General features: G+C 32.1%; 4 protein-coding genes across 8 annotated transcripts; 2 read left to right on the top strand and 2 right to left on the bottom strand.

Annotated features, from left to right (window-relative positions):
- Positions 1-4,581: 4,581 nt before the first annotated feature.
- Positions 4,582-8,196, top strand: AMS (basic helix-loop-helix (bHLH) DNA-binding superfamily protein). Of its 5 annotated transcripts, none has more exons than XM_083060319.1 (9): positions 4,582-4,936; positions 5,025-5,049; positions 5,380-5,485; positions 5,570-5,752; positions 5,852-5,930; positions 6,035-6,103; positions 6,335-7,219; positions 7,576-7,752; positions 7,888-8,196. In XM_083060319.1, exons 3-9 carry the CDS (start codon positions 5,385-5,387, stop codon positions 8,068-8,070), a joined length of 1,677 nt encoding a protein of 558 aa, XP_082916445.1. In that variant the 5' UTR covers positions 4,582-4,936; positions 5,025-5,049; positions 5,380-5,384; the 3' UTR covers positions 8,071-8,196. The 5 variants fall into 5 exon arrangements, with proteins under 5 accessions (XP_082916445.1, XP_082916446.1, XP_029126670.1 ...); XM_083060320.1 differs by having other exon boundaries at positions 4,582-4,902; XM_029270837.2 differs by having other exon boundaries at positions 4,582-5,049.
- Positions 8,197-11,627: 3,431 nt separating this feature from the next.
- On the top strand, positions 11,628-13,877 carry LOC109795796 (SKP1-like protein 1B). Its single transcript, XM_020355336.3, has 2 exons — positions 11,628-12,253; positions 13,011-13,877. Exons 1-2 carry the CDS (start codon positions 11,906-11,908, stop codon positions 13,095-13,097), a joined length of 435 nt encoding a protein of 144 aa, XP_020210925.1. The 5' UTR covers positions 11,628-11,905; the 3' UTR covers positions 13,098-13,877.
- Positions 13,878-13,934: 57 nt separating this feature from the next.
- Positions 13,935-15,991, bottom strand: LOC109795882 (mavicyanin). The gene is made up of 2 exons (XM_020355442.3): positions 14,410-15,991; positions 13,935-14,326 (listed from the first exon to the last, which is right to left on the bottom strand). Exons 1-2 carry the CDS (start codon positions 14,618-14,620, stop codon positions 13,974-13,976), a joined length of 564 nt encoding a protein of 187 aa, XP_020211031.2. The 5' UTR covers positions 14,621-15,991; the 3' UTR covers positions 13,935-13,973.
- Positions 15,992-18,259: 2,268 nt separating this feature from the next.
- UBC23 (ubiquitin-conjugating enzyme 23) lies at positions 18,260-27,000 on the bottom strand. The gene is made up of 9 exons (XM_020355657.3): positions 26,851-27,000; positions 24,026-26,074; positions 21,964-22,101; positions 21,064-21,516; positions 20,059-20,125; positions 19,825-19,964; positions 19,342-19,653; positions 18,756-19,078; positions 18,260-18,662 (listed from the first exon to the last, which is right to left on the bottom strand). The coding sequence occupies exons 2-8, from the start codon at positions 26,072-26,074 to the stop codon at positions 18,827-18,829; spliced, it is 3,411 nt and encodes a 1,136-aa protein (XP_020211246.1). The 5' UTR covers positions 26,851-27,000; the 3' UTR covers positions 18,260-18,662; positions 18,756-18,826.
- Between the last annotated feature and the right edge of the window lie 656 nt (positions 27,001-27,656).

Consider the following 27,656-nt stretch of genomic DNA (forward strand, 5'->3'; position numbering starts at 1 on the left):
GGTGTCTCCATGATGCCGTCTACAAAGGGATGACGGCGGAAGGTTGCTTGACCCCCTGTGACATGAGTTGGGGCTTTGCTGACTTCATGGACCGACTTGTTCGTCGGAACATGAGACCGATGCGTGACAGGTCGTGGAGTCGGTGCCCTAGTCGCAGTTCGGGACTGAGAGATCGAGTGCCCTTCTTCCTCGTTGTGGTTGCTGGTATGAGGAGGATGATCAGAGTGGTACCGAGGGAGTTGAGCGCGAATTCGCTTGTTCTCGGCGCTACGCGCCGCCAGGTCGGCTTCATTAGCGGTACGCATTGCCGCTAGGTCAGTGTCGTGCTTGGCACGCATGCTTTGTAGGTCGGCGGCGTTTTGCTGCCGCATCTGTTCGACCTGGTCGATTAGTCTCCTCAATGCTGCTTCGTTATCCATGGTAGTTGAGTGATTTGCGTCGTCTGTTGCGCGTCTACTATGGCTTCTAGTGAATACCATAAGTTGGCCGATAAGAGCTGTCTTGATCGGCCCCACGGTGGGCGCCAAATGTTCTTACCGGGAATCCAAGGTAGGGATGATCCTTCGAGTAAGATTGGCGAGCCTCCTTCGCTGGTACGCTTGATGTTCCAAGATGGGGGTGGTACCTGCAAAAGAGACTCTGATGCTAAAATTAGGGTTTGTATGAGTGTATGTCTCGTATAAGTAATGCACGTACCTTAGTATGAATTAGGGTTGCGTTGAGCCTTGGGCCTGAGATCAGTTGTGATCTAATTAGATAGCGGATCTCGTCTGGACCGAGATCTCCTCAGATCAGTTATGATCTGGTTAAGTAACGAGCTGACATCACGTAGCGCGTATCCGAGGTCGTCATGCGCTGCGATGCCGAGCTGGGAACTCGACTTTGTAGTACGGATAGTACAGATGGTGACTGCTTTTATTTTTTTAATTAATTGTGACTACTAGAGATGTCAAATCCATTTTACAAATTAATTTACACATAATTTTTATTTATTTATTCACTTATAAAAATTCATACATTTCTTTTATCTAAAGAGATGTTGCATAGTAAGTGCCTGAAAGCAACGGTGATGTGAATGCAATAAGTTATTGTTTTGGCATGCATGCTTAATTTGGACATTGGTCCATGCAACGAACCGATTGGAAACATGTGGAGACTTGTTCAACCTTTATTATTAATTTAGCCATGTTAAAATAGTGGATTAAGCCTAACTCAACCCTACAAAACCGGCTTGTAAGGTGAGGGTTGCTTTCCACTTATATACTATTCAATTGCCTAATCTCTAGTCGATGTGGGACTTGGGTTTTTCCCAATACACCCCCTCACGTCCAGCACTATTGGGTTTGGTACGTGGATAAATGGTAAGTGGCCCTTTTTAATGATCTAGGATAGGCGGGACTTGGGTTTTTCCCAATACACCCCCTCATGCCTGTGAGGCATGCATCAATGGTGGGTGGCCCATTTTTAAAGTGGATCTAAATGGCTCTGATACCATGTTAGAATAGTGGATTAAGCCTAACTCAACCCTACAAAACCGGCTTGTAAGGTGAGGGTTGCTTTCCACTTATATACTATTCAATTGCCTAATCTCTAGTCGATGTGGGACTTGGATTTTTTCCAATAAGCCACAGAAAGAGAGACAAGTATGCGTCTCTAACCCTAACTACATTTTATTTGTGATGCCATATATCGTCCAAGCAAATTCCTTAATTAAGCAAAATTTAGTCAAAATACAAAATGTGCAAAGAAAGGGATATTGACATTGCAAACGTAAAGTCATCAAAACTCTACACCCAAATCTTCATTGTGTGGCCAAAATAAATTGGAATTGGCTAATTATATATCACTTTCCTTGAAATTTCCAAATTGCTGTGTTCAACTTTTCTTGTTCCATACATTACTTCGACATTAATTTATTACTTGCTCCGTATCATATGCATGCGTAAAATATGCAATTTCTTAAATAATAAAAAAAAAAAAAAAGCGGGATATAAGATGAGAATCAACAAGAAAAAAAACACACATATGGTTGATTGATAATATTGTCTTTATAGTATATGATGTCATGTTCTATTATATAATATGCATATATAAATTGATATAATATTATTAAGAATATATATATATATATATATATATATATATATATAAAGATTTATATAAATGATATTATATATAATAACATAATATATATATATATATATATATATATATATATATATATATTAAAATTAACATATAGTAATTTATATAATATAAATTATATAAAGCTTGTATTTGACATATTATTATTTTTTATATATTTGTAATAGCTTTAACATGTAAATTTAATATATTATTAATTAATTTTAATAATTATTATTTTAATATTTTATTTAAAAATACTTTATTAATAATTATAATTTTAAATATATATATATATATATATATATATAATTTTAAGTGATTTCTCAAATTATGATATATTATATATTAATATTTATATTACATTAAAATAAATAATTATATAATGTTACTATCATTGTACTATTATTTTTTTTTACTACAAATAATAGTAATGATAGTAGGTGATAATAGTAATCATATTAACAATTCTAATGACACAAATAATATTAATAATGATAAACGATAACAGTGATAATAATAATAAAAATAAAATAATAATAATAATTGCATAAAAAATATTATAACCAAGTACTTCCAATCTTATTCTTTTAACTATAATCTAATAACTATCATTAAAAGTTCTTATTTTAAAAGTTTTTTTTATTTGAAATGCTCTTATATATGATTATATTAGAATAAAATTAGAAGATAAAACCAAAAGGGTAATCATGGTCTTCTATAAATCCTTACATAACCAAATCATAAGTCCTTAAACAAAGGGTATATTAATCTTAAAAATAAAATAAGATAAATGAAGCAATATCATAAAGCAATAAATCTTGGAAAACACTCCTCTCATTTTTTTCCCTATACTATTTCCTCTTTGACATGTTAAAATAAAATAGGGAGACATATGCCCCCAATGAGCACCCGAAGGACAGGCAAATGCATATATAAAATAACAATTGCATTTATAAAAGGTACACAACTTTCAATTAAGCAAGAATATGAAACATAAAACAATATTACATTTATTTAACATTCTTAAATTCTTTAAGCCTTTTGTCTTTTCCATCCTTTTGACAAGTTTGAGCTTAAAATCTTCAAGAGACATCTTGCTTTTTCCACTTAGCATACTTTTGTCAAAGGGTACATTCTTTGAGAACAGATCGACACCACTCTTAAAGATCGATAGAGTCGAATATATTTTCCTTATCAAAAAAATATTGTCTTAATTTGTACTTTAAATATTTATCATTCAGTCATTCTTTGTGATCAAAAGATTTACAACTTTCCTTCAAAACACAAGGAGACATTTCCCCCATTTATTCTTGGGAAAAAATATAGCATTTTATCCATATAATTCATATATATATATATATATATATAGATACAGGCTTTTTACAGTTCACTCATATATACTATACTTCATTTATATATGGAGATAAATACCTTGTTTCATTTTATATATATGACTTATTCATAAATAACACAACACATTCACAAACTCCATAGTCATAATAGAGCAATAATTTATGATGATGAAAGAAGAGTTATAAAAATTGAAAAAAAAAAAAAAAAATTTAATAGTCAGACATCGTTAGTGCATATTTTTTTTTTTAAAAGGAAAAATAGTTTCAACGATCTTAGGGTAAGGTTAGGAATTGCAATCCAAAAAATAACTATTAGAAATTAGGAAAAATTAAACTAGTTTCAGTTGTGTCATAATTCATCAAAGTGAACCTTGAATCGTGTTTCTAATTCTGAAAAAAAAAATGCATCATAATTCAATTGATAAGGTTCAATTCCAAATCTCAATAATATGCTTCTTTCTCAATTTTCATGTCAAATCCGTGCGTCAAATTGATACCAAGGGGAAAATGAAGATGCATGTCAAATAGCTGATCTGGCTCCGATTCATTAAATTTATATACTAAAGATCTGTAAAAGTAAATTAAATTGCATGTTCACTTTTCTGGTTTTTTTTTATTTGTTCAACCAAGTATTGTACAATTTTTATCATCTAATTAAAATTATGTACCAATATGATAAGCAAACTGAGACGAGTGACTCTCCTTCAAATTAACAAAGGTTATTAGAAATGGACTTCCCTCACAAGGTAACTGAAGGGGAGAAAATTGTCCAAAAGCTTATAACTACAGAAGAATGTGAATGTGTCAATTAGACTTACATGAATCATGCATAGCCAAGTGAATAATTTGCTAAGTTTATTTCTAGCATTTGAATATATACATGTAATATGAGTTTCCTATTTTGGTTGATAAAGTATATTAGTGGAGTAGTTGAAGTTTGAGAGAATATAGTATCCAAAACGAATGAAAAAGGTAGTTAAGGTTTTGTACGCCATCTTGGATCATGCAATATGCTCCTGCCATCATCACCAACTCATCTATATCTTTCTATTCACCTTTCTTTCCTCATTTCTCGTTTCTCTTCCTTAACTGAACACAACACAAGGCAAAAGAATTATTTCATTGCAAAAATCTCTCTCTCTCTCTCTCATTCACCCTCTGCAGTTCACCTACTATAGTAACAGCCACGCCTCAATATATTTATATAATGATATTGTTATGAAATAAAGAAGGAAGGAACCGGGTTTGTGTGTGTGCGCTTTGGACATTGTGTGCATATTTCTTTCTTCTTCCTAAACATTGATGTAATTAAGGAACTTTGCTTCTGGTCTCAGTTTGCTGAGATGGGACTTTCGGCATAAGGTGGATATGATTCAAATTTTTGGGGTGACGGTGCTGTTAACTGTTGCTATCAACTAAGTTTGTATGGATACCAGTTTTTGTTTCTTCTGCTTCTGGTCTGTTTATTCTTCAATTTTGCTGTTGCTTTTTTTGCTTTTAGTCAAAGGAAGTAACATTTGCCACTTTGCCTTTGGAATCTCAAAGTGGAAGTTCCACTACCATCATCCAGGTCTATATATCTCATTAGCTTTCTATTTATAGGGGTATTTGCGTGGATGCATGTGGGTGTTTCAAAAGTGCAAGGATATATATATATAAGCATATCAAGTGAAACTTTTCTCAACTCATGCTTTTACAAGATATACATTATATTACACAATCATATAATACAATATATATATCTTCTTCTATTTTTATATCGAAAAGAAAGAAAAATATGAGACATAAGACATATATAACAATTTGATACCTGACAAACTCTTGATTGGTTTGGTACCTAGTTTGTTTCGGGTAGCTAGTGGTTCTCAGCATCAATTGGCACTTTTGTCAATTATTGCAGGTGACATGAACATCATGATGCAAAACTTGGTAGAGAGACTAAGACCCCTCGTGGGTTTGAACGGATGGGACTACTGTATCTACTGGAAACTGAGTGAAGACCAAAGGTTATTCATAATTAACTAATATTCTTCTTTTTCTCTCCCTCTTTATCTCTCTCTCATTCTGTTCAACTGTGATGTTTTCTCTAGGTTTCTTGAGTGGTTGGGATGCTGTTGTGCTGGCACTGAAAGCAATCAAAATGGTGGCGAAGAACATCTTTTCCCTGTCTCTTCTGTGGCTTCATGCAGGGACACCACTTTTCCCCACCCCAGAACAAAGCCTTGTGATCTTCTCTCTCAACTTTCCATTTCCATACCCATAGATAATCCTGGGTTTGTATATTTTCATATTATATAATCTTCCACTATTTCCCTTCCCTTGATCTACAATTGAAATATTTAGAGTCTCACCTAGTATGCCACAATGAACAGGATTCATTCACAGACCCTATTAACAAACCAACCCAATTGGGTGAACTATTCCAACAGTTTGGATCCTAACATTTTGGAAGTAAGTATATTACCGTCACTTTAAATACCATTAAACTAGCTAATTAATTTCACTTTTTTTTCCAAGATAATTGCATATATATTGAATGCTAATTTATTTTGCAGGAAACAATTGGGACCCAGGTTTTGATTTCAGTGCCAGGTGGACTAGTTGAGCTGTTTGTAACTAAACAAGTACTGTCACATCATATATATGTTCTAGTAGGAGAAATAATTTATTAGGCAGTACTAAAATACATAATATCTAATTAATCTCTGAATAATATATAATAACTTTTTTTAAAACTTAAATGCTTATCATATATAGTTGAAATCATAGATACTTGGTGGTATATACCTAATAATTTCTGGTTTTAGGAAGCAGCATTCATAGTACTAAATATAACAAACCTTGTTGATTGACAGGTGTCTGAAGATCATCAAGTAATAGATTTCGTGACAAGCCAATGCATTGCTCTTGTGGAGCAGGAAGCAGTGAACCACTCAATGGGCTTCAACATTGACGTGAACTCAATGAGCAACATGCAATCAAATCCACTTTTAGGCGAAGAAAACGAAGGGAACAACAGGATCAATCACTTCCACCCTTCAGAACACGTCATCACTATGGACCACCGCACTGGTTTATGCAATGCACCACTTAACTTCATGCAGCAGTTCAACTACAACAACAGAATGAAGAGCGACGCGTTTTCTGAAGTAGAATACCAAGGTTCCTTCCTGCATGACAAGCAAACAAACCCAGAAGAGGAGCACGACACGTATCAGAGAAGCCTCATGACAGATTCACAATACGTGGTGGAGCCTTTGGACTCGAAAGATAAGCAAGAGGAGGACAAGGACATGCTGAAACACGTTGTTGGAAGATCAGATTCAATGTCAGATTGCAGTGACCAGAACGAAGAAGAGGAAGATGGAAAGTATAGGAGGAGGAATGGGAAGGGAAACCAGTCCAAAAACCTTGTGGCTGAGAGGAAGAGAAGGAAGAAACTCAATGACAGGTTATACAATCTTCGTTCTTTGGTTCCAAGAATCTCTAAGCTTGATAGGGCCTCCATTCTCGGAGATGCCATTGAGTATGTGAAGGATTTGCAGAAGCAAGTGAAAGAGCTCCAAGATGAGCTTGAGGATAATGCAGACACTGAAAGCAACTGCATCAATAACCATTATGTGGGTGCAGCTGAACTTGGCCCAAACGCTGAACATGGTAAGGCCCAAACTGGGTTTCATGTGTCCAAACAAAAGCAGGATGATGCTACTGTCATTGACAAGCAGACCCAGCAGATGGAGGTAACTATATAACCTACCTTAAATTATTATATAGTTGAAGAGCATCATATTTTAATGTATATAACATACAGTTTGAATACAGTTTAGAATTGTTTTCAAGAATTCCTCTACTAAAAATAATGAACTGTTTTTATCAGAACTCTCAAAACCTCTTATATTCCAACAGACTCTATGTCATATGGAAACTAGTCAGAACTATAGACATATGAACATGTAGTGATTTCAAACTATACCATATATAATTTTGTCTTGCTTTTTGTTTTAGTTTAGATATGCATGAGTGGTGCTGTATTGTTTGGGAATTGTACTTTGGTGACTCGAATTTGAGTACTGTAACATTTGCATGTATATTGCAGCCTCAAGTGGAAGTGGCTCTGATAGATGGGAACGAGTATTTTGTGAAGGTGTTCTGTGAGCACAGGCCTGGTGGGTTTGTGAGATTGATGGAGGCTTTGAACACTCTTGGCATGGATGTAGTGCATGCCACGGTAACCAGCCACAAGGGCCTCGTGTCAAATGTTTTTAAAGTGGAGGTAAGATATATAGCTAGCTTCTTGTATTTTGTGAGTGATATCATGATGTTCATTCATATATATGCATACTTTGAATTGGTTAATGAGACTCCAAAGGATGAGCATGGATATTCTCTTTTTTGGGGTGTTGAACAGAAAAAGGACAGTGAAACAGTTGAGGCTGAAGATGTAAGAGACTCACTGCTAGAGCTTACGCGGAACCGTTATAAAGGGCGGAGTCATGAGATGACAGCAACTTCGGAAAATGGTGTTGGAAGGGATCAACATCAACTCCACAACCACCAGATTGGTGCCTACTCGCACCAATTTCATAGTTAACCTTAGACCATGATATCATGCATTCTCTCACAAACTTTGTTATTAAACATTATTAATAAATGTTGATCAATTAATTATACTTTGACATCGATCAATGATAAGTATGGAGCCGCTAATTTGCTGTGATATTTATCTGCCTTATAATTTTGGAGTGGATTGAGGTGAAAATAAGAGAGATATAAGGAACTCTAAGTGTGTGCTTCAGTGGTAGAAATTGATCCACGCTTAAATAAGGTCAGGAGTTCAAATTCTGCTTTGTATATGCGGCCTCATTAAATCTTAGGACCAGCTATCCTATCTTTTGAGGTGTCTCCAATCAATAACGATGAAATATAAGGTGACAAGACTTAGTAAAAGTGTAATGAATATTTTTCATTTATCATACAACTGCATATAAACTAAAGGAAACATTGGAAACCTTTTGAAATAACAATTTTTTAAATCAAATATAAGTTTCAGTCACATGTAAAGAAGGTTTTACACCCTAGCTAAAGTATTTGTTAAAAATAGTATTTCTATTGTACAAAATTTAAGAATTTTGTAAATATTTATTTTGTCTTAACAATAAAAAAAAAAGAAATAAATATTTTTGAATTTTTAATTTTTTTTTTTTTTAAATTAAAGAGTTACAAGATTCGTTCAAGTTATAAATTTTTGCTGCACTATATGACGTACTTTTGACTTGTAAATGGCTTTGATAGTAATCCCAATATTAGTTTATATATATATATATATATATATATATATATATATATATAATTATAATTATAGGATAAAACGTATAATAGTATTCATCATTTTTGTTTTACTCCACTGACACGTGGTAATGATCGAGGTCACCGGTTGAAAAGACGATGACATTTTTTTTTGGTAATTGAGGAAAAACAGACGATCATATTTACTTATAGATAATGTGATATTTAACTCAGTAAACTTAAAAATAAATAAAATTAGAGTGTAATTAATAATTGGTCCAACTCATGATATAATTGATCATCAAATCTTAAGACCATGAATTCAAATTTTAAATTTGATAAAAAGGATCTAACAATAATAATTTTAATACAATCAAATATATTAAACAAGATTAATTTCTGACAAAGTTAAAAAATACTTTTATTAATATTATGGTAAAAAGAACTAATATTATAAAATTATTTTATTTAAATTTTACTAATTAATTTTAATATATAATTATATTAAATATTTAAAATAAGAGTACGCTAATAGTTCCATCCAAGATGTAAACAATATTAGATTGGATAATTTAAGCTTATTAAGTGTGCATTAATTAAGGACTATGTCGTTAATATATTTCTTAAAAGAAGTGATAGAGATGTTATAGTTGATTAAGTGATAATAATATTATGTCTATTTATTTGAAAGGAGCTCAAATTAAATGTTTTATACATGCAAAATTCATGTCTTTTATATAAATATTTAGTTTTAAAAATTAAATAGGCGACAGTTTGACTGAAAATCAATCTGTTTCTTAAAAAAAAAAATTAATTCAACTCAAAATAAGTGAGAACCGGTAAAAGAAAATGTAGAATTAATTTTTTTTATAAAAAATATCACTTTCATTCCTATTTATAATATTCAATTTAAAATAATTGTTTGTTTCTTTATGTAACACTAACATACTCTTAATTAAAGTATTTTTTTTTATTTGTTAAAATATATTAATTATAAACTTTTTAATGAGCATGCACTCTAATTGGTTAATAAAATATATGAATGTTAATTAGAAGAAAGAAATAATATAAGACATGTATTGTAATTATTTAAAAGGTATATGTATAATAATTAAAAAAAGAGAAACAATATAAAGATAATTTAAAAAATATATATACATAAGTAGAAAAAATGTATTGTTATCGACTAAACAGATTTTTTTTTTTAATTTTAATAAATTAAGTAATTGAGTCTGATATATATATATATATATATATATATATATATATATATATATATATATAATTATTACTAGATTAATCATAGTCTAATATCTCACTTAGAGCCCAAATAATAAAATTACCTTTTTTATGCGTCAAAATTACGCGTTTATAGACTCGTGGACTATGGTGGTCATATCTGTATTGCGTCTAATTGACAATAATTTCTTAGAAAAAAATGTGACAATAATGTGTTAATCAAAGATGTTTCTCAATCGGTAGTGGTGGAAGAATTTTGACTAAAAATTATGATTAGTTACCAAAAAAATTTCTATCAAGTCACGTCATATAAAATAACAAAAAAAAGAAGAAAAAAAAAACTAGTGATGGGATATTCCTATTGCACCTCATATAAAATGAGAACAACATATTGTTTCATAAATAATTAAAAAAATACAAAAAAAAAAAAGTTATGGAGAAAATTGTTTTGCAAAGTTCTTTATATTTATTCCAAATATTATTTATATGATCTCTCACTCAAATCTGTTCGCCTTATAATTAATCTCAATTTATTAATGGTGGATATCATATTAATCCAATTGTTTATTTGTTAAATAATGTTTCTTTCATCATGAATCACACGAGTGTGCAAAATGGGTGTATGCTCATGCCACTTGCTATCATATGCATTTTTTGGCATGAGTTAATTTGCACATATGTGCATCTGATTTGTGTAGCTATGTCATTTGGTAAATGACTAAAACATCTCAATTTTACTCATCTATTTGTTGTGATGACTAATCATTACCTAATGATTTATGTAATTTCATAATTCCTCTTTTTCATCTAGATCCAAATACTTTTGACACATGTATTCATAAAGGAAAATGTTGTAAACGGAAGCTGAAAATTGTCCGAATAATTAAAAAATTATTATTTTTAATAAATTTATTATAAAATAATTATTTTATAATAAATTTATTAAAAAATAATAATTTTTTAATCATTCAGAGCGTTTTTGACTTCCATTTTCAGAAGCTTTAATAATGCTTATTTATAAAATCACTCAACGTAATAGGTTTGATGGAAAAAGAAAAATATGGTACAAAGAGAACAAAAATAAAAAATGAGACAAAAATTTATGTAATAAAATCATAATAAAAATGAATTCTAAATGTTTACTAAATATAATACATCACTTACTAAGTCAATTATTGATATGAGTTTTAAAACATTGTTTGATTGTAAATAGGATGCAAGTTTAGAGACCAATTAACTCAATTTAAACTTATTAAAACAAAATCACATAGTAATGATTCTTGAAATATTGAAAGTCATTGAAGATTACTTCTTCAAGTAATTAAAAGTATTAAAGAGATTATATTCTAACGTTATCATGTTATATACGACAAAAAAATAATTAACCGCGAGTCCCGAGATATTAAATGCATTGATGATTTCTTTCTCAAGTAATTAAAAGTATATATTAAAGAGATTGTATTTAACGTCTCTTAACTTTCGGTACAACATTTACAATAAAAAAATATTTATATTTTCAAGGTCTTGGTAATAAATATCTTTAAAAGTTTAATGTACCTATTAAATACTTTGAATTACTTTTTTTTATTAAAATTTTATGAGTTAATCACCTATACACTGCTAGTGCAAAGTTTTTTTACATTGGCAATCAATCAGATCTTTTAATAGTGTCATGTCATTTATTTATTTAATCAAATTAAAATAATAAAAAAAGACACTATTAAAATATCTTATTAGTTGTCGGTGTAAAAAAAATTTACACTAGCAGTGTATAAGTGATTAACTCAAACTTTATACTTTTACCTTTTAAACCTTAAAAATACAAACCATTGAGAATATAAATAGTAGTATTCAACAAGGACATTTACATTTTTTATTTAGTGGTTCATCTTCTATAATCAATGATGGCTTCATCCTCATCAAAGAAAATCAGTGTGAAGTGCTCTGATGGCATGGTGTTGGAGGTGGACGAAACTTTGGTGAATGCTTCTCCTACCATGAAGTGCTTGGTGGAAGAAAAGTGTGGTGAAAGTAACATTGTCATCACCTTGCCAAACATCTCCAGCAAAATCTTGTCTAAGATCATTGAGTTTCTCAAGGTTGACTTGGAAAGTGATGCGACTTTCAATGATGTTGGTGTTCAATCTGTTGATGTTGATAGTAAGGCCCCTGAGAGTCTTACAAGTTTCAATAACTTGAAACTAGAGTTCATAAAATTTGATGCAAACACACTTCTATACCTTGTCACGGTTAGTTTCATGTCATGCATGCTTTCTTCCTTTTTTTCTATCTCATTTTTTTCATTCCTTATTATTTATGTGAGTTGTGATTTCTCAAGTTTTCACTATCTCTATATATATGTGTGGGTGTGAATCCAATTTAATGTTTTAGCATTATTAGATAATGGTTATATTTTCCATCTCAGTAATTCTAGCACCACCCTATCTTTTCATTCTCTTCTTCCTCTATCATCATTATTTGCAACAACAAAAAAATTGATTATTAAAATTTTCTTCTTTGATAACAGGGAAAAAGAATAATTGAATTGAAACTTGAAATGGGTGAGTGAATAATTGTTTTTTAAGAATTTGGAATAAAAGAGAAGTAAAAAATCTCATGATAGGGAAATTTTGAACAAAATACATCTTTATTTTTAAATTTGAAATTTGAAAATTTAATAATTTTTTTTATCTAATTCTATTTCCTTTTCATATTAATTTTAAATTTAATTTAGTTTTCACACTATCTATATAAAATCCATCTTTATTTTGTACAAAAAAATCCTAGTTCATTTGAAATTCATATAAATTGGGGAAAATTTTGCGTAAATAGAGTCAAAATCTATCTTAATTTAAAATTTGTTCAAAGTATTTATGAAATTTCTAACAAAAGTTGTGTTAATGGTCACACTCATGGAGACCTCCAAAATCTTAATACTACACAAAAATCATTTTTCTGAATATTTTTCTCGCCTTGCTTTATTGTTTGTTTAATGTGAATTTTCAGGCAACTCATTATCTCAAAATTGAGAAAATTTATCATTTGGGATGCGTAGAAGCTGTGAGAAGAATTAGGGAAAATGCTGCGAAATAGATCTGCCAAATTTTCAAGATCAATAATGATTTCACTCCTAAGAAAGAAGAGAAGAATAAGAGATTATTGTTACCATGTTTTTTTTAAGTTATGTTTAACTATCCATCTTTCTGTAGCAATGTGGATAGTTATGATGTATTTAGAGGACAATCTTGCTATAGATCAAACTAATAAAATCCTCTAAACTCCTATTGATATATCATAATAAAAGAATGCATCATATGGCATTTGATTTATCTTTTGGTTGAGCACTATCCATTTGATTGATTTCTTGTGTTTTCCACCTTCACATTCATCATGTATTTGCACATTGAACATGCGAGTTAACACAGAAAGTTATCAAATGCAACCCAAGTACTTTGAGTTAGACAGGACTCGAACCAAATGAGTTTCAGTACTTATAATCTAAGTATCAAATGATTTTCAAATTTTCTAAAAATTTGCAGATTTGATTTATGCATTAAGAATTTTAAATTGAACGGTTGGATCGTTGAATTTGATGTAAGACATGAATTATTGAACGGAGAAAGTCTAGGTAAACTTACTCCTAAAATAAAAAGATCCCTCCTCTTCATTAATATCTATTTATATATTATTGAAGTAAAACTCTAACTTTACTTGAAGACTACACTTAAAGAATTTTACTCAAATTTTATTCTTCGTAAATTCCTTCCTTGATCAGTTGATCATCACACCACATGAACCATTGGAGTTTAGGAGATTACCCATTCGAAGGGGGTAGATTACTCAAGAATTTTTTACATTTCGTTTCTTTTCTGAAAAAGAAAACTTTTTTGGTACGTAAAGAATTGCAAAAGTACACACATGAAAACCATATGCAGAAATAAATAATGAAATATCCACATATTTTATTAATCAAAAAGAGTAGTTGAACAATAACAATCCGAAAAGAAGAAAATTGTGAATCACCCTCCATCTTTGAGAGATATAACTGGAACAAGAATTACTTGAGGGAGTTGGTGCAATTGGTGAGTGAAATACACCATCCGTAACATTGCTGTCACCTTTTACTTGAATTCCAAATCTCATGCCCCCAAGGCAGTGCCCTACTACGTTGCAGATGAACCAATATTTCTTAACCTCATTCAGTGCCACTTCATCTTCTCCACTCTCGTATTTAGCCAATACTCCACTACTTGCATCACACGATCGGAATGTCTCCTCACTCACTTCATACACATTATGTTGCCCTTTCACGTACTTGAAAACTATACCAAAATACAAAAGATATTAGAACTATAGGAATGACAATAATAAATAATCAAGTAAAGATTGAATGAAATATACGTACCAAGAACATCGCCACGGTTAAAACTGTGTCTCTCTGCCCATCTCGCATAATTTGTTTGGCTACTCCATTCGTCTTGGTCACCAACGGTGTAAACACTAGCCATCACGTGGTTCAAGGGAAAACTACTTAGCAAAGTAAGAATTGCCAGCAAGAAGGTACCATTTTTGAGAAAACTAGTAACCCCCATGTCCTTGGAAATATGAGATATCATGAAGCAGTGACTGAAATAAGGGTGGATAGCCACTTGCCACACAATTGCTTATTCATCCTTTAACATTGGCAAGTTTGTTATGTCATGATTTGGGTTTATATATATAGTGGACCAGGAGAGTTGAAGAATGATATTTACACATTTTAACCAATAAGGTCTAATACAATAATAAAAAATTATTGAAAAAATCATAAATCATTTTGATGCTCTCTAAGTTTCAAAAAGAAATCAGTCTTCAATTATTTTATGACACACAATAAAATAAAATAAATATATTGGCAACTAAATGGAAGATGCCATTATAAACTGTGCATAATAAAAAACAAAAGGGCCTAATGGACCCAAAACAGACTTGGAAGTTTTACACCTTGAAAGTTGGAAGGGCATAGCTGGCTGAAATGATTGTTAACTTCGCACCGAAGATACGTTATCGTTGTGTTTTATGTTTGGCCACACATAGCTATTGCTATGCAAATATTAGATTTTATATGAAACTTCAATAAGAGTTCATAATTATTATTGCGCTTTGTTTGCCCATATTTATTTTATGTCTAAATATCAGCCGGTGATTCATCATCGTCATAGTCGAAATGAATCAAACAATGTTTATTATTTTAAGGAATCGTTATTGTTTAATAATGCACAGCTCATTCGTCAATATTTTGGGCTTCGTCCATGGGCCACCCAAATGTCGTATTTGTCTAACTTTAGTATTGAAATGATGTTCTGGTCTCAGAATTGTGCCTCAAATTAATAGTATTGCACGAATGGTTCTTGAAGATCAAAGCTAGTAAAGACGAGTGTCATGCTCAATTTATTTTTCTCCCATTAATTTTACTAACATGCAATTATAAATTTCTCAATGTTAAATTGGTCTACGAAGGCGATTTGAATCAATGTTTGGGAAGCTTGAGATTTGTTCTATTATTTCTCTAGGCTGCCAACCTATGTATGTAGAGTGGGTGTGATTGTAATCACCGTCATCTATACTTAGACTTCAAACAAAACCTTTGTGATGTGTATATATAGCTAGGTAGTTAAGTGGTGTATCAAATACTCTATTCAGGGTAGGAGTTTAGACATTATTGTTCACCGTGATCTTCCCTTGAGTTGGTCAGTAATTGAATATTGTAAATTCGGGGGAAGGTGTTCGTTTAGTAAGGATTAAGCCTGTGTTGGAAATTTATTTAATACCGGGTAAATTGATATTTTCTTAAGAATGTCAAATAAGATAGTTCAACTTATTCTCAATTTGCTAAAAATAGATTGGATGGATTGAATTCCAACCTAACCCAAACTGTGGTAGTTTAGTAGTTGGATTAAGTTAACCCGACAATTCATTAAAGAAATTATAAATTTATTTTATTTTATTTTATTTATTTTTAAATTTTATGATTAAATATAATTAAAAAATGTTATAAAACTAATAATGAGCGAAATGATTAAAATGATAAATAACTATATATTTAAGAAGTTCACCAACGAAATGATCAATAACATTAAAATAAATTCACCATACAATTGCAAATAAATTCATCAATAACAATAAAATAAGTATTTACTACAATCTCAAATAAGTTTTAATAAACAAATAAATTATAAATAAAACACTATAAGTCAACATCAATAACTAATAGTTAAGGGAGAAAATAAATCAACACAATGAATTAATCTCTAGACATCCCTAATTTTTCACTTGATGCAATAAGTCTTAGAATAGTGAATTTAAGCCTAATTCAACACTACAAAACTGGCTTATAAGGTGAGGATTATTTTTCACTTATATACTATTTAATTGGCTAATTTCTAGTCGATGTGGGACTTAAATTTTTCCCAATAATAAGTAGAAGAGTTGAGTTAAATTTGTGTCATGTTAAATGTACCAAAAGTACAAACATAGTAAGTAGGGTGTCCTTATTGTATTATTTGTTAGATATTTCAAAAAAAAATTAAAGTCTCATTAATTATTATTTAATTATTTCAAACTTATATACATTTATAAAATAAAAAATAAAGAAAAAAGGACATGCTATATTTAGTTTCAACTAAATCATTTTTTCTCTCATATTCATCACTTTCTCTTTTCTTGTCCTCGTCGAGTTCCCAAGTTTGTAGAAAAAAAATTGTTTTGCTAATTTTGTTGTCTCGAGAAAAGCTGAGCAGGGACGGATGAATTTTTCTAATTTAAATACGATTTTCACTTATCAATTTAGTAATGTTTGATTAACTTGTTAGAATGGAACACAATAAAGCAAGAATTTTACTTGATGTCTGGTGTGCTCTAAAAACATAATAGAATAGCACCACACATGAAACTAAAAGATATACATTTTAGTTTCATTAAAAAAGGAGTAAAACAAAAGAGAACAGAATAAACAAATTATTCCATCCACTCAACACGCTACCTTGGTATCTAAATATTAAAACTATTTTGTTCTCATTTTAGGAAAAATGCATATATTTGACTGACTAAACAATGGAAAACTTTGAAAATGGAGGAAAAATTACTTCTAGGAAAAAAAAGCATTCAAACATTTTAATTTTGAAGCAAAGGAGGGTCAAGCCCAGAAACAAAGGTGTTAAAAGTGATTTAAGAGCAGCTGTGAATTTTGAAAATTATCATCATTTCCAATTGTTAGTAATTAGTATACATACATGATTAAACAAAGGTTGACAAGTTAAAATTACTCATATTTTTAGAGAAATCAATCTGATTGTTGACTATTTAACAAATACTGCTTATAATAGTCAATTTGGGTTACATTTGTTAGATAGACTACCAGTTGAGTGTTTTTATTTTCTTAGACAAAATATAATGGGACTATCTTTATCTTATAGGAGTTGTGTTTAAGTTATTTAGGTTTTAGCCCTCCTTTTTTAAAAAAAAAAAAAAAGTATATAAAAAAGGGTCAAACCCATAAACAAAAAAAAATATGGAAAAACACCTCCAATGAAATCAACAACTTAAAAACTAAAAAGAGTAGTAAATCCAAGATTTCCATTTCTTTCTTCAAAAGCAAAGTCAAGTGAAACGACGGGAATTTCATTACCTACAATATAATAAGGGTGGCGTCAAGAAATAATGTTGCACAATTGGTCTAAATGAAAAATATAGTTGATAAGTGTAACCATTTTTAATTATCCTCACGACGAAATATTTACGAAATCCAACATAATCTAAAATTAACATGTTTTAATAGTTTTTTTTTTTATTCATGAACATAATGTTCTAAAACTAACAACTATAAACTAATTTAATATAATCGAGAATCAAACATGAGACCATCAAGTTGACATAGGCATTTGAAATAAATATTTGAGAAATATTTAATATAGGATATACAAAAATTATAATAATCAAAATACAAATAAGTGTCTTACAAAATCACACGAATTAGAAACTTCTATTCCAACTCCATCATGTATGGTTAAGACCTAAGCGTATCCTATCTGGTCATATAAATAAGAATTCATTTGTGCCAAATAGCGGTTCTAATAAATAGTAATGGAAAATTGGAATTAATAGTAAAAGATAAAATCCCATGAGACATGGTAAGGCGTCACAGAAAGAAAAAGGTTGCAACTTAAACAACACTAGATTCAGCAACACTAAAAGCAAAAATGTAATAGAAGAGAAGGTGAAGGGGGGGACCGCAGGGAGTGATTCTCCAATTATATTCAATTCATCGTTTCTTTAGAAAAAGAAGGTAAATCAATCAATGCAAGACAACCAAACTCTTTCAAATGCCTGTGAAATCCAACTCCGACTCCCACCCTATCCCCAGATATAGAACAACAACAATGAAAGCCTTATCTCACTATGAGAGCATGGCTGTTGGATCACACGACACCATTGGGCTCGGATAATCCCCACATATTGAACAAATAAAAAATAAGAAATAGGAAACAGCGTACAAGTTAGTAACCCACATTGCCTCTCCACTTTAGGTGACCAAAAATCAAATGGACATTCAACCTGCTCTGTCAGTGGCTGCTTTTCTCAGTGTAACATAAGTCCCATTGATTCTGTTCCTTCAAGCTCCTAGAAGTGAATTGGTCTTTTAGGCAAGAGAAGAGAAAGGGTCTAAACAGTAGAAATCAAAACATTGACAACATATGAGAACATGTTTGGTACCTTCAAATTTTAAATTTGGGCAGGAGCAGACCCAGTTGGCTTTAAGGAAGTAATGTATCACCATAACTTCGCTACAAATCTTTCAGATGCTTAAATTCCTCGCAATCAGCTCCAACCTCACTTAGTGATAAAAAAAGCTTTGGCACTATCTTGGCTAACATCAACTTGAAACCCACAGAGGTTGAATTCTCACTGCTCTTCTCACTTACAGAGGCATCTCTAGTCAGTGAGCCAATCAAGTAACCTTTCATATATGCATCACAAGCCTTAAGGATGTTATGACCCCGCCTCCTAAAATGTTCTTTGATGAGCACATCAAAATCCTACAGTATTCATCAGTAAGATAACAGTCAAATAATGTGCGACTCATAGAAATTAGAAACAACAGCAGTCTCAACAAAAACACTTCAAAATATTAACATGGTTAAGATGCTATGGACTTCCTTACAAACATGAACTATTGCCAAAGAACCTATGCACCCTCAGTCTAGTGAAACCAAGTACTCACGGAACAGTAGAGTTTTAACAATTGATAAAATAGGGATAGGATGAACAAAAACATCCTACAATCCTCATTCATAATCACCTTGGGGGGTCTCCTCATAAGATACATCATGGTCTTGCAGTTAAGTAAAAAGGTATTCTCATTGTACGACAATGAGTTCTTCTCTCCTTCTGCTGTTCCAACCTGCTTATCATACCCAGCTTCGTTGAAGTAAGGCTTAGAATTGAGCACTAAACCTTGCAGTGAAACTAGGACTTGAAGGATGCTAGAAGATTTTGGATCCCATACTTCATTTCCTCTGCCTGTCCATGTATTTAGAAGGCTAAGGCAAACCTTCCCTTCCTCATACAGATTAGGGTTAATTCGCCAACCACCAGAATGATAGTATGCTGACTGCATCATTTGAGACCCAGACAATGAACACAGAAAAGGCATTAGATATGTCCATTCAGACTAAACTTATACAAATAGAACATGTGATTACATTTAACTATCTTCTCTTCTTTTTTTTCCAGTGGGGGCATCATAAATTGAACAGCAAAGCTTCAAGATAAAATTCCTTACCGGTGGAACATCGGGGTATTCTGGCGGAAGGTGAAAATCAAAGAAAAAGAGCCCATCTTGGTAAGGGGTTCCATATGGCCCTACAATAACTGCTCTCAAGAGATCCATTCTATCTTCATAAACTCGTACAAAGATTTCCTCTGTCAAAATGTGTCAAACGTTTACACTTGCTGAAATGGGTGTATAATTCATTACTACAAAAGTTAGATGGCATCAAATATATGTATCACTGACCAGGAAGGTTATTCTGCAGTATGTTCCAATCTTGTTGCACTTTCTTAAACCATTTCCGGTTGTTACTCTGAAAGTGGATTGGAAATAATCTAGTGATTGTAGTATAATATAATAAAGGAAATCAAATTCAAAAGAAAGAAGCAAACATTTGAACAGATATGTGTGCACACTCACATGTCTGATGCATCAAACTGGTTTAGCTAAATATAAGAACCTAATCTCATTAATACTAATCTATAATGATCATTGTGTTAATATTCGGGCAAGTATATGCACATGTTTTGGTCAAAAAAATTTATCAAAGATATACCCACTTGATCCAAATTGATTTTGATAAGGAATATATTAGCAACCTACACACTTCTATTTGGACAAAAACCCAACTCTGTTTCTTTTAACATCTTTACTTTAAAAACATGAATATAATTTAAATTTTATTTATTTAAAAAAGTGTTTATCTTCAACTTCTCTCTCCTCTTCCATGCTGTTTCTCTGTATTTCCCAACCTTTGCTCCCCTCTATTGGTCTGTTAATGCTCCCATAATTAGGCCAAAACAACTTGTGACGATGATGATTGCAATTTTTTTAAAGTGTTGTGAAAAAGAAGTTGGCAGCCACATAAAGTATTATCATACAGTACGAAATGATTTCCATCTACTGTGAAGTCTCTCAGGGCATATTCATATTGGCACTCAAATTTTGATTTTGAACAAATGTGCCATGTTTGACTATCATGTATTGTGTGTTGCTTTTTTTTCAATCCAATTCTTCTTTCTGGATTGGTTATCTCTATGTTCTTGTTGGCCAAATTGTGTTCTCTATTACAAGAGAACATACAATAACAGGGAGAGGAAAGGGTAGGAGAGAGACAGAGGAGGTGTAGAGAGCAATTTAGACAATTAGTATTTTTTAAATAGGTAAATTTTAAACTACATTAATACCCTTGAATGTTTGTTTTAAAAGGCGTTTTTAACAGAAAAAGGAAAGGTTGAGAGAGGTGAGTACCTGTCCATTTGCACCAATAAAATAGTGGTCTGTTGGATCTTTAGTTATGTCAAAATGTTTCAAACTGCAAGTGTCATTATCGCAACTTGCTGGAGCATCTTCATTTCTCAAGCTACAGAGTGCCACACATGCTTCCAGAGTTTCAGTTGCTTCTGAAACAACCTCCTCATATCTTTCGTTTGTATTGTCTGAATTATCATCATCAATAGCAATGTGTTTCTGTGAACTAGACTCGTCATTAACTGCTGGAGATGGATGCTCAGTTTCACCTTTTGACTCTGAGTTAATAGGATCTACATTCCTTTGGCCCCTTGAGAATATTTCACTGGCAAGTCTAGTGACAAATCGAAATGCTGCCAGGGGAACTGAAAGTGCTGCAGCCCTACCAAAATCATTCTCTCCAACTTCTTCTACCTCAGAAGTAACACTGCTTGAATTTTCCCTCTCAATATCCTGCATGTCATAATATTGAACAATTAAAGAAATGGTCTAATAACTACTTTTTTAGTGGCTGATAGGAATAAAGGATGTCTATCACAAAACTTTGAAGACCTTTTGAAATGAGATTATGATAATTTTCACAAACACTTAAATTGAAATGAGATTACAATTAATTGAAACATTAAACAGCCATTTATAATCAAATGAATTGCTTAGTGCACATGTACATATTACACAAAGGCAAGGAGAAGAAAAGCAAGACAATGAAAACAGCCAAATTTTACAAGAATGGGAAATTACAATTTCCATATCTCAGCTCTCTTATTAATGAGTGGAAGCAACTTTAGATAAGGATCTCAATATAAGTACCAAATAACATTTTTTTTCATTAGGCTTCCTCCCTGACAAACAAATTGAAAGTTACTAAAAATCACAGCACATGTGCAAAAAGAAACAAACCTCTCTGGAATCCTCAAGGACTTCCATTTCATCATCATTAACAGTTTCCCAGCTTGCAGCATCACTTATTTCACTCCCAGCAGCAATTGATTCATCATCATCGTCTCGACCAACCACATAGATTGCTTGGGGTCCAACCTGGAAGTAAAGTAAATTATTGACAATTAAAATGGAAAAGCTGTATCATTAGACATAAAGTGCTTAAAAACAGAGTCCACATATATGAATACCTACCTCAATCTTTCATTTTGCATCTTAGAGAATTCAGACCAAAAGGATAGATTTTAAAGAATCTAATTCAAACATTATTTAAAAATGTGAATGGAAAAGATCCAAAACCCCAAAATTCTTGAGCTATTACAGCACAAAAAGATCATTCAACACATTCAAGCATTTTAATAACCTCTAGCAAAAAGACCACGTTTTTACTTATTTCTAACAGTATCTAGATTTTCTTGACATTTCACATCGACTGGAGATATGGCCAATGTAATCTTTATAAGGCTTGGGACCTTATAAGCCATTTTTGTCGAGTTTAGTCTTATTCCTATATCCAAAATAATAAAATGGTATTAGAGTTTATCCTAGATTCAATATTGGGTCCTCGATGTTTGTCTACACTCTATATGTTAATTCCTAGATGAAAGGAGTGTTGTTATCTGGTCACTCCAATCCTAGATGTGAAGGAGCATGTTGAGATCCCACGTTGACTAGAAATATGGTTAATGTAGTCCTTATAAGGTTCAGAAAGTCCTCACATTACAAACAGATTTTGCGGGTTCAAATTAGGCCCTAAGCCCAAATTCTACGATGTTACATGATTGAAACCTAATAACCTATAGATAATAGACGTTATTGTTAAATTAGTAATTAGTAAGTAGGTGATCTAAACATTTTAAATTAAAAAGGAAAAAAATACTCCTTGCCCCATTTCCAGTCAAGACTAATACTCCTTGCCCCATTTCCAGTCAAGACTATCAAGCAAATGATAGAATCCCAAATCTATAAATCCATCTTGATTTTGCCTTGTTGACATAGACAAAAAAGTGAACCTAGACTCAACAAGCTTAAGGTACAAATAATTTGGTATAAACTTTTTATAATATTCAACAAAAAAATTCTGAAACTTTTTATATAGCTAGTTGTTAGAATCTCTTAAATCTTAATACATTTAGGATGTGTTTGGAAGAGCTTATTTATACTTGTAGCTTATTTGGGCTTATCATATGACATAAGCACTTATGTAAGTGTTTGAAATAACTTCAGAAAATAGCTTATAACAACAGCTTAGAGCTTATATGAAAACATTTTAACCATATTTGTTCTTTCATTATAGAAACAACTTATACAAAAGTGCTTCTAAGATAAGCATTTATTCAATAAGCACTTAATTAAGTTGTTTACTAAACACATCCTTATTAGGTGTTTGTTTCAGAGATTTTGGATACTTTTTGTACTTTCTCCTCGTATGTTGTATTTGATAATGGATATCTTAGGGATTCCTTAAGCTATATTTCATTGGGATTAGAAAACAGAGGCCCTAAACTTTTACATTACTTGATCCTCAAGTTTATATGTTCCCTGAATTCCCGCTATTTCAGTGAAGTAAATACCTACAAACTACAAACTAAGGTATGTAAATTCCTCTTTTACTCATTTTCCCTAATAATACTTGTTCAATTATCTGCAATATGTTTTGGTAAATTTAAGATTTAACTCATTGATTTAAACACTAAAATATGAGCCTGATTTTACAAGCCCAATAAACATTCCAAAGCAAAATCCTAATCTAATTGCCAAAATTTCACAAAAAGGAACCCTCCCTGATTGTAAGTATACTGCACAAAGTTCTTGTAACAGTAAGGCACATGGAAGAATATTTTAGTCACCAAGATATTCAAGAGGCCATTATGTCTCAGTCTTAAATTTTAGAACATTTAATTTTCCACCAGGTATTAAAGTAATTGAAGCAGTTCTTCAGTATTCATTAACTGAAATAAGATGCAATACACACACACTCTGAAGGGAAAGAAATAACATACAAATGACAAAATGAACATACCGTTGACACCATTCCATCAGCCCATGTAACTTCAATATCACCATTCTTAAGGCCAGTTATATTTCCAACCCAAGAGAGGTCAGAAAATTGCACAGAAATATCATCGGATACATTTTCTATTTTACTAGCACCAGTTTGGATTTTTAGTTCCTTTTTAATCCCACTCTCTTCACTTTTCTGCTTTGATTTCTCAGTGGACTCTCCAACAGAAGCTGTTTCTAAACAGACAGACACAGGTGACAGGCGGACAACCACATCCCCATAGCAGTAATCATAATCTGGATGGCCCTCTAGCTCATACACACTTACAACTTCTTCGTTGTCAAACTCTCGAGGATCTTCTGCTCTGTCAACCTTTTTTAACCACCTCACACTAGCTGTGCGCTCCTTGGCATTAACACTTCTCACTACCCCAACTCGCCTAGCTTCAGACATATCCTCGCCATCATCAGAAGTCTTCTCTACCACATATTGTTCTGAAACGAATTCATGATCACCAGGATTATCTATAGGAATTAAACTTGTAGAATTTAGTTCACGCTCTATTTTTCCATCCTGCCATGCAACATCAACTCTTGTCCTTGTGTTGGTAATCAAAAGAGCTTTCTCAAAACTTTCCTCTTTCTTTCGAGCCCTTTTCTCTTTCCTGATTACAACTTTCCTAATTTTCTTGCGGTGAAGAGGCCAAGCTTCATGAACAGGTTCCTTTGATACAGAGATAGAACTACCACATGAGCTAGAATCACGTGAAGGATTATTCTTATCATTTCCATCATTCCCTTCCAAAGCATCAACTGGATCAAGGTCCATAGTATCCTTATTTCCATTTGTTTCCTCAACTGCAGTTTCTTCTGAATCACATCCACTTCCTGTCTGATTAGAATCCAATTCAGTGTTAGTAGAATCCTTAAGTTCCAATTTTGATACGCCTTTGTCCATGGAAACTGAGGATGACAGTACTGATGAGGGTAAGAGACACCAATCACCCAATTGCCAATTTGCATGAGCAAAACAAGACAACAATTTTAAGTTTTTTGGGCTCTGCTCCTCAGCTGGGGCAGTAGAAGAATATGGCCCATAACCTGCAGATGCTATCCAATAAACAAACACTGATCCAACAGTAACCTTAGTGACTGTACCTTCTAACCTATTAGCTTTCCACAAGCCAGACAGCCATCTTGAATTCTTGAAAACTGATGAGGAGCTGGCCCTTACACGTTGCCCTGGGTAATAAGGAAAATGCCCATCTTCAAGAATATTCTTAGAAATTGGTTTAAGATTCAATGGATCTGCTTTCGAGACTTTACAAACTGAACCATCATCAAATAAGACGGTTACATTATCCAAAACGTCATCAATTCTGCCAAGCCAGGGCCCAAGCACCACATAATCACCAACAGTGAAATCCCTAATACGCTTCAAGTTTTTTGATGAGACATCTTTTATTATAGACCCATCATAGGCCAACAGATCCACACACATATTGACATCAACCACTACACCAACTTGCCCAGTAGGATCTGAAGCAGCGGCAACAAAATCCCCATGTAAAAACCCACGATCAACAACTTCAACATCACTAAAATTTTGAGTAGATTCAGATTCATCCATCCACAGTACACGCAGCTGGTCAGCCAGAAGAGCATCAGTTTTACAATGCCCAGCAGCACCATTACTTTCAGAATTTCTGCTAGCGTTATTACTGTCATTGCCTTCCTCACCGTCACCATCCTCATCCTCACTATCATTCTCATTGTCAGTGATGCTACTATCTGAATCCGAATCTGAATCACCCGCAACTTCTGTAACAATCCCAATCATGCCACTGATATTATTTTTCACAACATCTTGTCTATAGATATGTGGTGTATTACTTTTCTTACAAGAAACATCATCCGGCTCATTAACATCACTACTTTCGGTATTTACAATCAGATTGCTGTTCGCAGACTCACTGGCAAGAGCACCTTGGTTCAAAGAACTGCTAGCACAAGCACTTTCAGCAGGCTCGCTGTCTTCAGAAGGTTCTTCATGCCGTTGAACTCCCATCTAAAATCATAACATATGAATGTCAATAGATTGCCATTCTAATCTTGTTATTCACCTTATATTCAGCAATTGAAACAATAGACAAACTTATCAAAGGCAAGTTCTATCCAAAAACAATAGTTCCGCCTCTTCCATTGCTTTTCAATTTACTCGGTAGACACGGAGCAACATCTACCCTTTAACTAAATGATATGTAAATATTGAAAACACGTTGGAACAAAATGGTTACAAAAAATTCGGTGCTAAGAAACAAAATGTGACATGACGCCAGAATAAAAAGAAAACCACCGACTTTCATCGATTTCAACAAACAAAAGGGAACCCCATTCTGGATCTGAAATCAATCCGCGGAATCAAACAAAAATACGGTTCTGCGGCCAATCGCAATCTAGTTTGCGAATTCAAATTCGCACGCACACGCATCATCAATAAACCATTTCAGCTCAATCAGGCAACATTGAGGATAGGATTGTCCAAAATTAAATCCAAATTCACGGCACAACGCAGATTAATATACCCTAAGGTAGCTCAAACATTTAAAATGAATGAAAACAAAACGCAAGCAGACAAATTAATCGAACGTGAAAAAGAAAACGGGAGAAGGAACAAACGAATGAGCTAAATTTCAAGGTTGTATCGGCGCCTAGGGAGGTTAATGGTTTCAGAAAATAAATTTGAACATAGCGAAACAAGGAGCGATATTAGCAATAAATTGAAAAGTGAAGAAAAAGAAAAGCCCTAGTTATTGGAAGATGAGAACGAGATTGAAAGCATACCTTGCGAGAAAGAACAACAGGTTTGTGTATCAGATGAAAAAGAAGAAGAAGAAGAAGAAGAAGAGGAGGAGGAAGAAGAAGAAGAATATGCGAAAGACTCTGCACAGAGGAACGAGTATTTGTTGCACATGTAGGGGTAACATCGTCATTTCAAAAAGATAGCTTCTTCTTCTATATCCAGCTATCTGATAACCCCATCAGGACCGTTCGTTTTGAGGACTAGATCAAAAGAAACTATACAAAAGGCAAAAGCAAGAAGAAAAAAAAAATTAAATAAATACACCTGACTTAAATTAACTATAAACAGTTTTTTTTATGAGAGCCTTTTTTTAAAAAATAACTTTTTAATCAATTTAATTTTTTTATTTATCATATTTTATTTGTGAATTAAAATTTTAATATTTTAAAATAAACTATCAATAATTAAAAATAAAATCATGTATCATAATATAATTTTTTATCTTAAATCAAAATAGAATTTACATATTTAAAAATACCTATTTATATAAATTTTAAATATAATTTATATATTCAGATATAATATTTATTTGTACATATAATTTAATTATTTCAAAAAAATAAACTTAACCATCCATTTTTTTCTATGATATAGTTAGGTAGTGTTTCAAAATTAACAACCAATAAACAAATTCAGTTAAATTATTTTTTCATTTTTTGTGATAAATACTAGCAAATAAATTTTCATCATATTAATTTTAATTATAATAACACGTTAACATGGTTTTTATTTATTAATAAGGTTTTAGACGATTGAGAAATAACTAAATTTTTTAAGGATGTTGGGG

The sequence above is a fragment of the Cajanus cajan genome, chromosome 7, assembly GCF_000230855.2.
Source record: "Cajanus cajan strain Asha chromosome 7, NIPB_CcT2T_4, whole genome shotgun sequence".
Classification (NCBI taxonomy): Eukaryota; Viridiplantae; Streptophyta; class Magnoliopsida; order Fabales; family Fabaceae; genus Cajanus; species Cajanus cajan.